Source organism: Salvelinus alpinus, chromosome 24 (genome assembly GCF_045679555.1).
Source record: "Salvelinus alpinus chromosome 24, SLU_Salpinus.1, whole genome shotgun sequence".
Taxonomy (NCBI): domain Eukaryota; kingdom Metazoa; phylum Chordata; class Actinopteri; order Salmoniformes; family Salmonidae; genus Salvelinus; species Salvelinus alpinus.
The window spans coordinates 37,906,443-37,925,147 of record NC_092109.1 but is presented as its reverse complement, the minus strand read 5'-3'; the positions used below and the strand labels follow the sequence as shown (position 1 = coordinate 37,925,147).

At 45.0% G+C, this 18,705-nt stretch overlaps 1 protein-coding gene across 1 annotated transcript in view; it reads left to right on the top strand.

Annotated features, from left to right (window-relative positions):
* The first annotated feature begins 5,609 nt into the window (after nucleotides 1–5,609).
* LOC139551893 (neurobeachin-like) overlaps nucleotides 5,610–18,705 on the top strand; it is a 232,463-nt gene continuing 219,367 nt past the window's right edge. Inside the window, exon 1 of the mRNA XM_071363232.1 lies at nucleotides 5,610–6,180. Within this exon, the coding sequence (XP_071219333.1) occupies nucleotides 5,914–6,180 (267 nt within the window). The 5' untranslated portion in view covers nucleotides 5,610–5,913. The remainder of the gene's footprint in view (nucleotides 6,181–18,705) is intronic.

Below are 18,705 nucleotides of genomic sequence, written 5' to 3'. Positions count from 1 at the left end.
GTTCTCTAGAATGCATCAAAATAACTCTGATGATTTAAGCTTATGCACTTTGGATGATGTCCATACTGATCGTGTTCTTGCTTTGAGGCATCTGATGACAAGCTGTCTTTTAAAAAGCATATTGATAAGTTTAAGAAGCTGAGAGTAAAAAATGGGTTTCTTCTATAGAAACAAGTCATGCCTTTCGCTAAATATACTGAACAAAAATATAAACGCAACATGTAAAGTGTTGGTCCCATGTTTCATGAGCTGAGTTAAAAGATCCCAGAAATGTTCCATACGCACAAAAAGATTATTTCTCAAAATATTTGTTCACACATTTGTTTACATCCCTGTTAGTGAGCATTTCTCCTTTGCCAAGATAATCCATCCACCTGACAGGTGTGGCATATCAAGAAGCGGATTAAACAGCATGATCATTACACAGGTGCACCTTGTACTGGGGACAATAAAAGGCCACTCTAAAAGTTCTGTCACACAGCACAATGCAACTGATGTCTCATGTTTTGAGGGAGTGTGCAATTGGCATGCTGACTGCAGGAATTTCCACCAGAGCTGTTGCCAGAAAATGTAATATCAATTTCTCTACCATAAGTCGCCTCCAACATTGTTTTAGGGAATTCGGCAGTATGTCCAACTGGCCTCACAAACGCAGACCACGTGTAACCACGCCAGCCCAGGACCTCCACATCCGGCTTCTTCACCTGCAGGATCATCTGAGACGAGTGTTCAGACAGCTGATGAAACTGTAGGTTTTGCACAACTGAAGAATTTCTGCACAAACTGTCAGAAACCGTCTCAGGGAAGCTCATCTTCATGCTCGTCTTGACCTGATTCCAGTTCAGCATCGTAACCGACTCCAGTCACCATATGTTCACCTTCGATGGCCATTGGCACGCTGGAGAAGTGTGCTCTTCACGGATGAATCCTGGTTTCAACTGTACCGGGCAGATGGCAGACAGCTTGTATGGCGTTGTGTGGGCAAGCGGTTTGCTGATGTCAACGTTGTGAACAGAGTGCCCCATGGTGGCGGTGGGGTTATGGTATGTTATGGTATGGTAACCGTGTCTATGCATAAGATACGGACAATAAACACAATTGCATTCTATCGATGGCAATTTGAATGCACAGAGACGTTCCTCCTATCGGTCCTAGACTATGGAGACGTCATCTATCGGTCCTAGACTATGGAGACGTTCCTCCTATCGGTCCTATACTATGGACACGTTCCTCCTATCGGTCCTAGACTATGGAGACGTTCGTCCTATCGGTCCTAGACTATGGAGACGTTCCTCCTATCGGTCCTAGACTATGGAGACGTTCCTCCTATCGGTCCTAGACTATGGAGACGTCATCTATCGGTCCTAGACTATGGAGACGTTCCTCCTATCGGTCCTAGACTATGGAGACGTTCCTCCTATCGGTCCTAGACTATGGAGACGTTCCTCCTATCGGTCCTAGACTATGGAGACGTTCCTCCTATCGGTCCTAGACTATGGAGACGTTCCTCCTATCGGTCCTAGACTATGGAGACGTTCCTCCTATCGGTCCTTGACTATGAAGACGTCATCTTTCGGTCCTAGACTATGGAGACGTTCCTCCTATCGGTCCTAGACTATGGAGACGTTCCTCCTCTCGGTCCAAGACTATGGAGACGTTCCTTCTATCGGTCCTAGACTATGGAGACGTTCCTCCTATCGGTCCTAGACTGTGGAGACGTTCCTCTTATCGGTCTTAGACTATGGAGACGTTCCTCCTCTCGGTCCTAGACTATGGAGACGTTCCTCCTCTCGGTCCTAGACTATGGAGACGTTCCTCCTCTCGGTCCTAGACTATGGAGACGTTCCTCCTATCGGTCCTAGACTATGGAGACGTTCCTCCTCTCGGTCCTAGACTATGGAGACGTTCCTTCTATCGGTCCTAGACTATGGAGACGTTCCTCCTATCGGTCCTAGACTGTGGAGACGTTCCTCTTATCGGTCTTAGACTATGGAGACGTTCCTCCTCTCGGTCCTAGACTATGGAGACGTTCCTCCTCTCGGTCCTAGACTATGGAGACGTTCCTCCTATCGGTCCTAGACTACGGAGACGTTCCTCCTATCGGTCCTAGACTATGGAGACGTTTCTCTTATCGGTCCTAGACTATGGAGACGTTCCTCCTATCGGTCCTAGACTATGGAGACGTTCCTCCTATCGGTCCTAGACTATGGAGACGTTCCTCCTATCGGTCCTAGACTATGGAGACGTTCCTCCTATCGGTCCTAGACTATGGAGACGTTCCTCCTATCGGTCCTAGACTATGGAGACGTTCCTCCTATCGGTCCTAGACTATGGTGACGTTCCTCCTATCGGTCCTAGACTATGGAGATGTTCCTCCTATCGGTCCTAGACTATGGAGACGTTCCTCCTATCGGTCCTAGACTATGGAGACGTTCCTCCTATCGGTCCTAGACTATGGAGACGTTCCTCCTATCGGTCCTAGACTATGGAGACGTTCCTCCTATCGGTCCTAGACTATGGAGACGTTCCTCCTATCGGTCCTAGACTATGGAGACGTTCCTCCTATCGGTCCTAGACTATGGAGACGTTCCTCCTATCGGTCCTAGACTATGGAGACGTTCCTCCTATCGGTCCTAGACTATGGAGACGTTCCTCCTATCGGTCCTAGACTATGGAGACGTTCCTCCTATCGGTCCTAGACTATGGAGACGTTCCTCCTCTCGGTCCTAGACTATGGAGACGTTCCTCCTATCGGTCCTAGACTATGGAGACGTTCCTCCTATCGGTCCTAGACTATGGAGACGTTCCTCCTATCGGTCCTAGACTATGGAGACGTTTCTCTTATCGGTCCTAGACTATGGAGACGTTCCTCCTATCGGTCCTAGACTATGGAGACGTTCCTCCTATCGGTCCTAGACTATGGAGACGTTCCTCCTATCGGTCCTAGACTATGGAGACGTTCCTCCTATCGGTCCTAGACTATGGTGACGTTCCTCCTATCGGTCCTAGACTATGGAGATGTTCCTCCTATCGGTCCTAGACTATGGTGACGTTCCTCCTATCGGTCCTAGACTATGGTGACGTTCCTCCTATCGGTCCTAGACTATGGAGATGTTCCTCCTATCGGTCCTAGACTATGGAGACGTTCCTCCTATCGGTCCTAGACTATGGAGACGTTCCTCCTATCGGTCCTAGACTATGGAGACGTTCCTCCTATCGGTCCTAGACTATGGAGACGTTCCTTCTATCGGTCCTAGACTATGGAGACGTTCCTCCTATCGGTCCTAGACTATGGAGACGTTCCTCCTATCGGTCCTAGACTAGACTGTTTGAAGACCTTATAACTGAGGAATGTGTTCTGGTGTCTCTCGGTCAATTCAGAAAGCTGTTTGAAGACCTTATAACTGAGGAATGTGTTCTGGTGTCTCTCGGTCAATTCAGAAAGCTGTTTGAAGACCTTATAATTGAGGAATGTGTTCTGGTGTCTCTCGGTCAATTCAGAAAGCTGTTTGAAGACCTTATAACTGAGGAATGTGTTCTGGTGTCTCTCGGTTAATTCAGAAAGCTGTTTGAAGACCTTATAACTGAGGAATTTGTTCTGGTGTCTCTCGGTCAATTCAGAAAGCTGTTTGAAGACCTTATAACTGAGGAATGTGTTCTGGTGTCTCTCGGTCAATTCAGAAAGCTGTTTGAAGACCTTATAACTGATGAATGTGTTCTGGTGTCTCTCGGTCAATTCAGAAAGCTGTTTGAAGACCTTATAACTGAGGAATGTGTTCTGGTGTCTCTCGGTCAATTCAGAAAGCTGTTTGAAGACCTTATAACTGAGGAATGTGTTCTGGTGTCTCTCTGTCAATTCAGAAAGCTGTTTGAAGACCTTATAATTGAGGAATGTGTTCTGGTGTCTCTCGGTCAATTCAGAAAGCTGTTTGAAGACCTTATAATTGAGGAATGTGTTCTGGTGTCTCTCGGTCAATTCAGAAAGCTGTTTGAAGACCTTATAACTGAGGAATGTGTTCTGGTGTCTCTAGGTCAATTCAGAAAGCTGTTTGAAGACCTTATAACTGAGGAATGTGTTCTGGTGTCTCTCTGTCAATTCAGAAAGCTGTTTGAAGACCTTATAATTGAGGAATGTGTTCTGGTGTCTCTCGGTCAATTCAGAAAGCTGTTTGAAGACCTTATAACTGATGAATGTGTTCTGGTGTCTCTCGGTTAATTCAGAAAGCTGTTTGAAGACCTTATAACTGAGGAATTTGTTCTGGTGTCTCTCGGTCAATTCAGAAAGCTGTTTGAAGACCTTATAACTGAGGAATGTGTTCTGGTGTCTCTCGGTCAATTCAGAAAGCTGTTTGAAGACCTTATAACTGAGGAATGTGTTCTGGTGTCTCTCGGTCAATTCAGAAAGCTGTTTGAAGACCTTATAACTGATGAATGTGTTCTGGTGTCTCTCGGTCAATTCAGAAAGCTGTTTGAAGACCTTATAACTGAGGAATGTGTTCTGGTGTCTCTCGGTCAATTCAGAAAGCTGTTTGAAGACCTTATAACTGAGGAATGTGTTCTGGTGTCTCTCGGTCAATTCAGAAAGCTGTTTGAAGACCTTATAACTGATGAATGTGTTCTGGTGTCTCTCGGTCAATTCAGAAAGCTGTTTGAAGACCTTATAACTGAGGAATGTGTTCTGGTGTCTCTCGGTCAATTCAGAAAGCTGTTTGAAGACCTTATAACTGAGGAATGTGTTCTGGTGTCTCTCGGTCAATTCAGAAAGCTGTTTGAAGACCTTATAATTGAGGAATGTGTTCTGGTGTCTCTCGGTCAATTCAGAAAGCTGTTTGAAGACCTTATAACTGAGGAATTTGTTCTGGTGTCTCTCGGTCAATTCAGAAAGCTGTTTGAAGACCTTATAACTGAGGAATGTGTTTTTATGATTATTTATTTATTTCTGCTTGAATTTGTTTTTATATTTTGAAATGTGTATTTTCTGTAAATTCTGTAATTCAGAGCACATCTGTAAAATAGACCTTGGTCTCAGTATGACTCCCTGATGAAAATAAAAATATAATTTGCTGTTAACATAGACAGTCATGCTACTGTAATAATGCACTGTGGTGGATCTTAAATGAGCTACCCTTCTCTTTCACAGTTATTTAAAGTTTTATTTGGCCTGCAGTCAATATTTCCCAGTGTGATTACGACTGTCATAACATTGTCAAGAAAGCTCTCAAACATGTTTAGCTATTTATGACAGCTTTGTTAATTTAGCCAACATTTTGTTTCCAAGGAGGAAACTGTCTTGAGACATAATAATCTAATTTACTCTGTCTATGTAAAATAGACCTATAGTAAATAATATCAGCTTTAGTTAGGCCTACCCATCCTGTCCTACATATGCCTACATTTGACATGCTATTACACATGTAATTAGGCATTATAACGGTGCTTGAGACATTTGTCACGAAGGCGTTATAACGAGCTGTGCAAAGTAAAAGGTTGCTGATGTAGGCTATGTAGGTGCGCTCCAACGACTCTTGCTGATCTTCCAGTGCGCAGGCGTGGCCAGCGCGCAGTGCCGCAGACAGGGGGCGTCAACATGGCGTAGTGACGACGACTGCAGCCTGCCAGAGAGAGACAGGAGGCGATACGACGAAGAGGGTACCATTCTGCCGAGCGTCAAGATAACTTGTCTTTTATTTATGCATTCTTTCGCACCATCGGGGGAATAGGGTGCGATTCGAAGAACAAGAGAGGATCATTTGCCCTTTCTTTTTAATATTCTTTAATATCCCCCCTTGTCCACCGGCCTCTCCGTTGTCTATTTGATGCAGCAGAAGGACTGACTGTTGAGAGCAGGTGTGTGTGAGAGAGAGACCCCAGCGGCCGCTCCTCTCTCCGTCCTCTCCAGTGTCCAAAGAGGAAATGTCGAGTGAGAAGCCGGCTTCTGCACCTCCACTATCGGATCCAGACCGAGACCGAGCCGCTCACCCCCCGGGCCCCGGCCAGCCCCAGGTCGTTACGGGCGCTGGCTCTGCTCCCATCGGGGACAGGATGGTCTCTGGATCCGGCTCCATGGTGCTCCCGGCCGTGCCGATCAGGAATATCCAAATGAAATTCGCCGTACTGATCGGCCTCATTCAGGTTGGCGAGGTTAGCAACCGGGACATCGTCGAAACGGTTCTCAACCTGGTAAGTAGAAACCGCAATTCTAGCCTAGGGTAGCATCCCCACTATTAACCTAGTCCTATAGCCTAGCATTAGCAGATAGCTAGAATCACTGCACTGTGTTGCGTTGCTGTAGCATAGTCCTATAACCTACCGCGGTTCTGTGTAGCAGCAGCAGAAGCTCCTGTTTTATTTACGACGCTGCTTTTAGGATCTTTCCCCCCATCCATCCATGTTGTGGTGGCTAAGGCTGGCAGGATGATGTCATATGTTTGCTCAGTGGAAGGATTAGTTTTTTCTTCTGTCATGCAGTGGAGATAATAAGGGTTATGGGGAACTAGATGATTATAAAAGCTGTAGAGAGAGAGAGAGAGAGACACTGACGGTAAAAGGGATGTGATTTGTAAAGTCATGAAGCTTAACCAAGGGATGTAATGACCCTCGCTACGGATCGGAGGGTAACAGTTATTCGGCCATTATTGACAACATGGCCAGTCACCCACTCTCTGTTAAGGCTAGGTTATTCATTTATAGCTATGGCGACACTCGGAAATATGTGGCCGGAATACCTTCGCTCAGTGGTCGAGATTGGTGCGTGTGTGACTTGTGTGTGTGTGTCCCCATATACCGTTTTAGACCACAAATAAAAACATGAAGCCATTTACTTGACCCCAACGTGATACAACATTTTTACACCCAGCAGCTAGTGAATTTGTTAGGGTGCAACTCTCTCTCTCTCTCTCTCTCTCTCACCCTCACACACACACACACGCCAAATCGTTACATTGTTTCTGCACCTTGCACGGCACTCGCCGTATTGGAACAATGCTTCGTATGCCTCGCCAACAGTGGAAGAAAACCGTTAATTGTATTTTGGTTTCGGGCCAGAATTGTGTGCAGGCTGCAGCGTCTCCGTTGTTTGCCACCGGATGGAACAAAGGCACTGTGCAATGCGTTGTTGTCGCCATATGTAGCCTACAGCTAGCATATGAGTGTCTCAGAAATAATTAGCCTATGCATACGCTATACTTTGTTTTGAATAAGAGATTTGGTGCCAATTTTTTTTATTTTATATTATATATATATATATATATAGGCATATGCCAATCCAATAGGCTAGGTTCTCCTGTTTCTTTGTAGTTTAGCTTTGTGCTAAACTATCGAAGATGCCTGCCTTAAGCCTAATACCCTATCGTTATGTCTGAATATCACCTAGCGATGCTTTGGTCTGGTCTAGTGAGTATAGGAGGGGGGATTTAGACCTGGCTGCGGATGAACAAATGGGGACTTTTGTTATGAAACAGACCCGTTTTTAATGCACATCACAGATGCACTAATGCGCTATAGCCTAGGGATATGGTGTGTGTGTGTGTGTGTCAAGGGGATGTTTTTCTTCTGCTCTGCTAGAATCAATCCCTCTATAGTTTATAGACTAGGGTGCTTCGGCAACCGTTACACATTGTGATCTGTTGTGAAAGGGGCCTATGCCTATATATCTCAACAACGTGGTTTTATATAGATGAGGTTTAAATGTTAAATACTACATTCCTATGATAAGGCGAATAGGCTAAATGCTTATGATACGGCGGATAGGCTAAATTCTTATGAAAAGACGCATATGCTAAATGCTTATGATAAGTTAAATCATTAGCGTATTTCTATTTGCTAATTGTAGGGCAGTTTGGGTGAATAGCCTAAACCCATTTCTACCCTTGTGTGATGTTGTGATGTTTGTGTAGCAAGGCCCAAATCTTGCAGTTATTATTGACTTGAGGAGGACTGATGCTTCGCTGGCTCACCTTGACCTACTCGTCTCCCTCCTCTCCCTCCTCTTCCTCCTCTAACCCACCCCCCTTCTCCTCCCTCTTTTCTGTCAGATATAGGAGGTGAAGTTTTCATCCTCAACCTCAAACCGACGTGCTAACAGGCTACATCTATTGGATGCTGTTGCATCCTGCACAATTAATTTGACCATTTACCATAGCCTGTAATGGAATAAGGAGATGGTAAGGAAATGATAAGGAGATGATAAGGAGATGGTAAGGATATGATGAGGATATGATAAGGATATGATAAAGAAATGGTAAGGAGATGGTAAGGAGATGGTAAGGAGATGGTAAGGATATGATAAGGATATGATAAGGATATGATAAAGAAATGGTAAGGAGATGATAAGGAGATGGAAGGATGTGATAAGGAGATGATAAGGAGATGGTAAGGATATGATAAGGATATGATAAAGAAATGGTAAGGAGATGATAAGGAGATGGTAAGGAGATGATAAGGAGATGGTAAGGAGATGGTAAGGAAATGATAAGGAGATGGTAAGGAGGAGATGGTAAGGAGATGGTAAGGAGATGGTAAGGAAATGGTAAGGAGATGGTAAGGAGGAGATGGTAAGGAGATGGTAAGGAGATGGTAAGGAAATGGTAAGGAGATGGTAAGGAAATGATAAGGAGATGGTAAGGAGATGATAAGGAGATGGTAAGGAAATGGTAAGGAGATGGTAAGGAGAGGATGAAAGAAAGAGGAGGGAGAGAGATGGTCTGGCCTGCAGGCAGCATGCAAGTGGACAGCGTCACGCATTTAAAAGCAGGTAGTGGAGGAGAGGGGCGGGGGATGAGAGAATGAGGGGTGGGGGAGGAGAAGGATGCTGCAGTGTCAGAGAGACAGAGAGGCAGCCAGCCAGAGAGGCAGAAAGGCAGCCAGCCATAGAGGCAGAGAGGTAGCCAGCCAGAGAGGCAGAGCGGCAGCCAGCCAAAGAGGCAGAGAGGCAGCCAGCCATAGAGGCAGAGAGAAAGCCAGCCAGCCAGAGAGGCAGAGCGGCATCCAGAGAGGCAGCCAGCCAGAGAGGCAGAGGCAAGCCAGGCAGCCAGAGAGGCAGCCAGCCAGAGAGGCAGAGCGACAGCCAGCCAGAGAGGCAGAGAGAAAGCCAGCCAGCCAGAGAGGCAGAGAGAAAGCCAGCCAGCCAGAGAGGCAGAGCGGCAGCCAGAGAGGCAGCCAGCCAGAGAGGCAGAGCGGCAGGGTACTGGATAGATGGATGATGGATAAATGATAAATTATAGATGATAAATGATAGGTGATAGATGATAGATGGATAGATGGATAGGTGATAGATGATAGGTGATAGATGATAGATGGATAGATGGATAGATGATAGGTGATAGATGGATAGATGATAGGTGATAGATGGATAGATGATAGGTGATAGATGGATAGATGATAGGTGATAGATGATAGGTGATAAATGATAGGTGATAGATGATAGGTGATAGATGGATAGATGGATAGATGGATAGATGATAGGTGATAGATGATAGGTGATAAATGATAGATGATAGGTGATAGATGGATAGATGATAGGTGATAGATGGATAGATGATAGGTGATAGATGATAGGTGATAGGTGATAGGTGATAGGTGATAGATGATAGGTGATAGATGATAGGTGATAAGTGATAGATGATAGATGATAGATGATAGATGATAGATGGATAGGTGATAGATGGATAGGTGATAGATGATAGATGATAGATGGATAGATAGATAGGTGATAGATGATAGATGATAGATGATAGATGGATAGATAGATAGGTGATAGGTGATAGATGGATAGGGAGAAAAGCAATACTGGGGCTTAGATCAGTATTAAAGGGTGACATCAGAGAGAGAGGGCGAGAAAGAGAGAGAGGGAGAGAGAGAGAAATAGAGATATATAGAGAGAGACAGAGAGAGAGAGAGAGAAAGAGAGAGAGAGAAAGAAAGAGAGAGAGAGAGAGAGAGCACAAACACCAACCAGCTTATTGGGATGAACAGAGCACTAGAGACCAATCCTCCAGCCTCTCTCCATATCCATTGATCTTGGCGGGCAGTAGTGTCTGAATCTGAAATACTATAGCCTTAATTGAAAGAGCTGGTGGTCTGAGAGCCAGGGTAGGGACCGTGGCAGTGGTTTGTTGGCCCAACACAGTCCTCTGAGGCTGGGATAGCTACTCTATTATTCAGCCAGGTCATTCAGTGGAGAACCGCAGAGAGGGATTCACACACCACACGAGTATTGATGGAAGGATAGATGGGCAGATGGAGGGTTGGAAGGATAGATGGGCAGATGGAGGGATGGAAGGATAGATGGGCAGATGGAGGGATGGAAGGATAGATGGGCAGATGGAGGGATGGAAGGATAGATGGGCAGATGGAGGGATGGAAGGATAGATGGACAGGTGGAGGGATGGAAGGATAGATGGGCAGATGGAGGGATGGAAGGATAGATGGGCAGATGGAGGGATGGAAGGATAGATGGGCAGATGGAGGAATGGAAGGATAGATGGACGGAGGGATGGAAGGATAGATGGGCAGATGGAGGGTTGGAAGGATAGATGGGCAGATGGAGGGATGGAAGGATAGATGGGCAGATGGAGGGATGGAAGGATAGATGGGCAGATGGAGGGATGGAAGGATAGATGGGCAGATGGAGGGTTGGAAGGATAGATGGGCAGATGGAGGGTTGGAAGGATAGATGGGCAGATGGAGGGTTGGAAGGATAGATGGGCAGATGGAAGGATAGATGGACGGAGGGATTTAAGGATAGATGGGCAGATGGAGGGTTGGAAGGATAGATGGGCAGATGGAGGGATGGAAGGATAGATGGGCAGATGGAGGGATGGAAGGATAGATGGGCAGATGGAGGGTTGGAAGGATATATGGAGGAGACCGCATCACACCACACACGTATTAACATGGCCCCAGCACGGATGGGTGGATGGTGGGATGGAGGGATGGAGGGATAGAAGGATGAATAGAGGGACGGAGGGGTAAAAGAGGGATGGGGAGATTATTGGATGGAGGGATGGAGGGATGGAGGGATGCTGGTATAGAAACACTGCCTTATAGAATAGGTGTTTGTTTTTCCAAACATAATAATCAGACGACCTGGTTCAATTGTAAACCATTGTAATGCGTCTGTGTAGCTGGTGTGGATGAGTCAGGCGCAGGACAGCAGATATGAGTAATATACGTAATTTTACTCAACAATAATCACAATACACGTCAATAAATCCAAAGGCCACAAATACGGACCGCAATACAATAAACAATCACTCACAAATAAACATGGGGGAACAGAGGGTTAAATAATGAACATGTAATTGGGGGATTGAAACCAGGTGTGTAAGACAAGAACAAAACAAATGGAAAATGAAAAGTGGATCGGCGATGGCTAGAAGGCCGGTGACGTCGACCGCCGATTGCCGCCCGAACAAGGAGAGGGACCGACTTCGGCGGAAGTCGTGACAACCATGGAGTTTTTTATGGTTTTGCCTCCTGTCAACAAATGCTGATAAAGTTACCCTTTAATAGCTCAGTGCATTAGTTTGAAGGCTTTAGTTAGCTTAGCTTATCCCTGGGCCAGGGTAATGGCTAGGTTGCCACAGTTAGCCTTAGCTCAATGCATTAGTCTGAATGCTTTAGTTAGCTTAGCTTAACTTGTTCCAGGGTTAGGGTGTGGATTTAGGCAGGGAAAGGATTGGTGATGTTCCCCCTGTTTCACTCACTCTAAAGTCTTCCCATGATCCAGGGGTTCCTAAACATTTTGGGCCCACGACCACTTTTTGATATCTGAAAATCCTAGCGACCCCAACCATGTAAAAATGTAGTTAATAAGAGCCAATGTTATCTTTTTTAATGTGGGTCTATGGCAGTCAATGGAAAAACAGATGACAGTATTTCTGATTGTCTTCTCAACTCACCATCACATACTGTTAATGTGGGTCTATGACAGTCAATTGCAAATGAGTCTGACATAATGTCTCTTACCTCATAATGTCTCTTACCTCATAATGTCTCTTACCTCATAATGTCACAACACCTCATTATGTCTCTTACCTCATAATGTCTCTTACCTCATAATGTCTCTTACCTCATAATGTCTCTTACCTCATAATGTCTCTTACCTCATTATGTCTCTTACCTCATAATGTCTCTTACCTCATTATGTCTCTTACCTCATAATGTCTCTTACCTCATTATGTCTCTTACCTCACTCTTACCTCACTAATGAGATGGGTTTGCTCAAAGTCGGGGGGTTGACAGCGTGCAGCTCATCTCTGCAGTCACATCCAACCTGGATCGATATTTGGTTTTAATGCAAACGAGAGCACTAATGGTGCTTTCAAGACAACTGGGAACTCTGAAAATCACGAGGTCAAATCATGACGTCAGTGATCTTCAGGTCAGAAAGTCGGAGCTCTAGAAAGAGGCCAGAGTTCCTGAGTTGGAATTCTGAGTTGGATGACCGTTGAAAACTATTTTTCCCAGTCAGAGCTCGTTTTTTTTCAGAGTTCTCACCTGTCTTGAACGCACTGAAGTCGGAGATTTTCCGAGTTCCCAGTTCCGAGTTAATGCTCAGAGGGAGACGGCCGGCTATTCCTTTCGAGTCAGGAACCAAAACTCATCCGTAGTGACCCGGGAATGCATTCGGTCACATGACAGCTCGATGAGTTGTTCGATTTCACTTACCGGCATGTCAACTGAGCCAGGATCACAGTTAAACGTATAGGGGAGTAGGTCCCAAAGTGCTTTTCCAAGCGTTGGAGGTGAGCAGTCGTCACTCCTGTGGGACACTTACCGATGCAGTTTTCTGTTAGATTAACATGCACAGCCGAGGGAACGTTCGCTTTTGAAATCATTCATTCCTCTGAATCCACTATTTCGATCACTCGTCTGTAGAATTTTTTATTTATTTCTCCTGCATTGCTTGCGTTCAGTTCGTTCAGTTTCCCAGATATGTCTGTTACATCGGCAAGGAGGCGCATTTTATGTTCATTTCACAGAAAGTTAACAAAGTCTGTTTCCTTCATATCCATTGTGAATGACATTGCCTCCTCTAGCAACGCGGAAATCCTTTCCACACCGTCGATAACCACCAAGCCTTGGTGTGAAATAGTGTTGTCATGCTCTGATCTCATATCTCCACGTTGTTTTGTGAACAGGCGTGAGCACAATGGATGTGGTTTGATGTCGTTTACAAATGGAAGTTACCTGCTGCGGAATATCAGCGGGAGACACAGTCATAACTAGAGCGCAGAGGCCCGCCCTCCGTCCCACCATAGATGGAGCCCCATCTGTACCAAAGCCCACCATTTGATCCCATGGATTCTGTTTTTCAGCCATATAGCCACACAGCACACTGAACATCCCATGTGACGTTTCATATAGCCACACAGCACACTGAACATCCCATGTGACGTTTCATATAGCCACACAGCACACTGAACATCCCATGTGACGTTTCATATAGCCACACAGCACACTGAACATCCCATGTGACGTTTCATATAGCCACACAGCACACTGAACATCCCATGTGACGTTTCATGCTCGGTAATCGTGAGACAGAACAACATGTCCTCGTGAATAACATCCCCCGACGTGTGTAGCGAACAAAAGTCACCGCGTCTCGGCCCTCACAGCTAACGTCCATTTGGAGAGCAGAAACTGGGGGAGTGTTTTGAGTCGCTCAGAGTTTCCTCTTGATTGCTAACAATAGCATCACTTCTTAGTTTCACAGTGTTATCTGACAAAAGGTGTTGATGTTTCTGTGCCTCTGCCTCCCAACACATTGTTTTCACCATATCAACTGCGGTCGGTAATATCAAAGTCTCTGCAATAGTGTGTGGTTTCATAGCGTGGGAATGATTCAAGTGCAACGGTCAAGTGCAGCCTGTTACCATGATCTAAGGGCGCTCTCCGGTTGAATTTGATCTTTTAGATTTGAATAATTTTCATTAACATTTTTAAGGTTAATCACATTACAATGATTTTGAGATACAAAGACGATATTATAGTATATATATTTTTGTATACACAGTACCAGTCGAAAGTTTGGACACACCTACTCATTCCAGGGTTTTAAATTATTTTTTGCTATTTTCTACATTGTAGAATAATAGTGACCACATCAAAACTGTGGAATAACACATATGGAATCATGTAGTAACTAACCCAAAAAAGTGTTAAAATATACAGTGGGGAGAACAAGTATTTGATACACTGCCGATTTTGCAGGTTTTCCTACTTACAAAGCATGTAGAGGTCTGTAATTTGTATCATAGGTACACTTCAACTATGAGAGACGGAATCTAAAACAAAAATCCAGAAAATCACATTGTATGATTTTTAAGTAATTAATTTGCATTTTATTGCATGACATAAGTATTTGATACATCAGAAAAGCAGAACTTAATATTTGGTACAGAAACCTTTGTTTGCAATTACAGAGATCATACGTTTCCTGTAGTTCTTGACTAGGTTTGCACACACTGCAGCAGGGATTTTGGCCCACTCCTCCCTACAGATCTTCTCCAGATCCTTCAGGTTTCGGGGCTGTCGCTGGGCAATACGGAGTTTCAGCTCCCTCCAAAGATTTTCTATTGGGTTCAGGTCTGGAGACTGGCTAGGCCACTCCAGGACCTTGAGATGCTTCTTACGGAGCCACTCCTTAGTTGCCCTGGCTGTGTGTTTCGGGTCGTTGTCATGCTGGAAGACCCAGCCACGACCCATCTTCAATGCTCTTACTGAGGGAAGGAGGTTGTTGGCAAAGATCTCGCGATACATGGCCCCATCCATCCTCCCCTCAATACGGTGCAGTCGTCCTGTCCCCTTTGCAGAAAAGCATCCCCAAAGAATGATGTTTCCACCTCCATGCTTCACGGTTGGGATGGTGTTCTTGGGGTTGTACTCATACTTCTTCTTCCTCCAAACACGGCGAGTGGAGTTAGACCAAAAAGCTCTATTTTTGTCTCATCAGACCACATGACCTTCTCCCATTCCTCCTCTGGATCATCCAGATGGTCATTGGCAAACTTCAGACAGGCCTGGACATGCACTGGCTTAAGCAGGGGGACCTTGCGTGCGCTGCAGGATTTTAATCCATGACGGCGTAGTGTGTTACTAATGGTTTTCTTTGAGACTGTGGTCCCAGCTCTCTTCAGGTCATTGACCAGGTCCTGCCGTGTAGTTCTGGGCTGATCCCTCACCTTCCTCATGATCATTGATGCCCCACGAGGTGAAATCTTGCATGGAGCCCCAGACCGAGGGTGATTGACCGTCATCTTGAACTTCTTCCATTTTCTAATAATTGCGCCAACAGTTGTTTCCTTCTCACCAAGCTGCTTGCCTATTGTCCTGTAGCCCATCCCAGCCTTGTGCAGGTCTACAATTTTATCCCTGATGTCCTTACACAGCTCTCTGGTCTTGGCCATTGTGGAGAGGTTGGAATCTGTTTGATTGAGTGTGTGGACAGGTGTCTTTTATACAGGTAACGAGTTCAAACAGGTGCAGTTAATACAGGTAATGAGTGGAGAACAGGAGGGCTTCTTAAAGAAAAACTAACAGGTCTGTGAGAGCCGGAATTCTTACTGGTTGGTAGGTGATCAAATACTTATGTCATGCAATAAAATGCAAATTAATTATTTAAAAATCATACAATGTGATTTTCTGGATTTTTGTTTTAGATTCCGTCTCTCACAGTTGAAGTGTACCTATGATAAAAATTACAGACCTCTACATGCTTTGTAAGTAGGAAAACCTGCAAAATCGGCAGTGTATCAAATACTTGTTCTCCCCACTGTATATAAAAAATATTAAAAATATATTTTATATTTGAGATTCTTCAGATTCCACCCTTTGCCTTGATGACAGCTTTGCACACTCTTGGCATTATCTCAACCAGCTTCACCTGGAATGCTTTTCGAACAGTCTTGAAGGAGTTCCCGCATATGCTAAGCACTTGGGGCGGCAAATAGGCTAGTGGTTAGAGTGTTGGACTAGGAACCGAAAGGTTGCAAGATCAAATTCCCGAGCTGACAAGGTAAAAATCTGTCGTTCTGCCCCTGAACAAGGCAGTTAACCCATTGTTCCTAGGCTGTCATTGAAAATAAGAATTTGTTCTTAACTGACTTGCCTAGTTAAATAAAGGTTAAAAAAACTTGTTGGCTGCTTTTCCTTCACTCTGTGGTCCAACTCCAGCAGCATACCACCCTGCATACCACTGCTGGCTTGCTTCTGAAGCTAAGCAGGGTTGGTCCTGGTCAGTCCCTGGATGGGAGACCAGATGCTGCTGGAAGTGGTGTTGGAGGGCCAGTAGGAGGCACTCTTTCCTCTGGTCTAAAAAATGGCCCAGGGCAGTGATTGGGGACATTGCCCTGTGTAGGATGCCGTCTTTCGGATGGGACATTAAATGGGTGTCCTGACTCTCTGAGGTCATTAAAGATCCCATGGCACTTATCGTAAGAGTAGGGGTGGTAACCCCAGTCACCTAATAATCCCCAGTTTACAATTGGCTCATTCACCCCCCTCCTCTCCCCTGTAACTATTCCCCAGGTTGTTGCTGTAAATGAGAATGTGTTCTCAGTCAACTTACCTGGTAAAATAACAGAGAAAAAAACAAAACTAATCCTCAATTGGATTACACCATCACACCTCCTCCTCCATGCTTCACTGTGGGAACCACACATGCGGAGATCATCCGTTCACCCACTCTGTGTCTCACAAAGACACGACGCTGGGAACTAAAAATAAAAAATTTGTACTCATCAGACCACTGCTCATGTTTCTTGCCCCAAACAAGTCTCTTATTCTCATTGGTGTCCTTCAGTAGTGGTTTCTTTACAGCAATTCTACCATGAAGGCCTGATTCACACAGTCTCCTCTGAACAGTTGATGGTGAGATGTGTCTTTTACTTGAACTCTGTGAAGCATTTATTTGGGCTTCAATCTGAGGTGCAGGTAACTCTAATGAACTTATCCTCTGCAGCAGAGGTAACTCTGGGTCTTCCTTTCCTGTGGCGATCCTCATGAGAACCAGTTTCATCATAGTGCTTAATGGTTTTTGCAACTGCACTTGAAAAAACAAAGTTCTTGGAATGTTCCGTATTGACTGACCTTCATGTCTTAAAGTAATGATGGACTTTCGTTTCTCTTTGCTTATTTGAGCTGTTCTTGACATAATATGGACTTGATCTTTTACCAAATAGGGCTATCTTCTGTATACCCCCCACCTTATCACAACACAACTGATTGGCTCAAACACATTAAGAAGGAAAGACATTCCACAAATTAACTTCTTAACTGACTTGCCTAGTTTAAATAAAGGTAAAAAAAAAAAAAAGTATAAATAAATATATTTTGTTAATTGAAATGCATTCCAGGTGACTACCTCATGAAGCTGGTTGAGATAATGCCAAGAGTGTGCAAACCTGTCATCAAAGCAATGGGTGGAATCTGAAGAATCTCAAATATAACATATATTTAGAATTGTTTAACACTTTTTTGGGTTAGTTACTACATGATTCCATGTGTGTTATTTCATAATTTTGATGTGTTCACTATTATTCTACAATGTAGAACATAGCAACAATAAAGAAACACCCTGGAATGAGTAGGTGTGTCCAAACTGTTGATTGGTACTGTATATATTTTTTACAGGATTTTGGAAATTCTCCCGCAAGGCCATTTTCATATCAGGCGATCCCACATGGGGTCGTGACCCCTAGTTTGAGTACCGCTGCCATAATCAGATTCTACCTTTCCAAACAGTCCTGGCTGGCTTCCACAGTACAGCTGTGTGTTTCAGTGTGAGAGTATGTGTGCTGTAGTGCAGCTTACCTCTCTCAAGGTCGAGTCATGGTCTGTCCTGTGGTTCACAGGCAGTACACTTCAAATCTGGCGTTTGTCCATCTTCCTCTCTGCTCTCTCCCTCCCTCTCTATCTCTCCATCTATCATCTGCTCTCTCTCGTTCCTCTGCTCTTTCTCTTCACTTTCTCTCTCTCTCTCTCTCTCTCTCTCTCACTCTCTCTCTCTCCTCTCTTTCTCTCTTTCTCTCTCTCTCTCCTCTCTGTCACTCACACTCTTTTTTTGAAGTCACACACTTTATTTGGAAAGTCCCTCCGTATCTACAGACTATTATTAACATTTTAACTAACTTAACTATCTACTAACCCTAACCCTAACCGTAGCCCTAACCATAAACCTAACCGTAGCCCTAACCATAAACCTAACCATAGCCCTAACCGTAGCCCTAACCTAACCGTAGCCCTAACCTAACCGCAGCCCTAACCATAAACCTAACCGTAGCCCTAACCTAACCGTAGCCCTAACCATAAACCTAACCGTAGCCCTAACCCTAACCGTAGCCCTAACCCTAACCGTAGCCCTAACCGTAGCCCTAACCGTAACCCTAACCGTAGCCCTAACCGTAGCCCTAACCGTAACCCTAACCGTAACCCTAACCGTAGCCCTAACCGTAGCCCTAACCGTAGCCCTAACCGTAGCCCTAACCGTAACCCTAACCGTAGCCCTAACCGTAGCCCTAACCGTAGCCCTAACCGTAGCCCTAACCGTAACCGTAACCGTAGCCCTAACCGTAGCCCTAACCATAAACCTAACCGTAGCCCTAACCGTAGCCCTAACCGTAGCCCTAACCGTAGGAAACCCCAGGAAGAGTAGCTGCTGCTTTGGCAGGAACTAATAGCGATCCATAATAAACCCGAGGA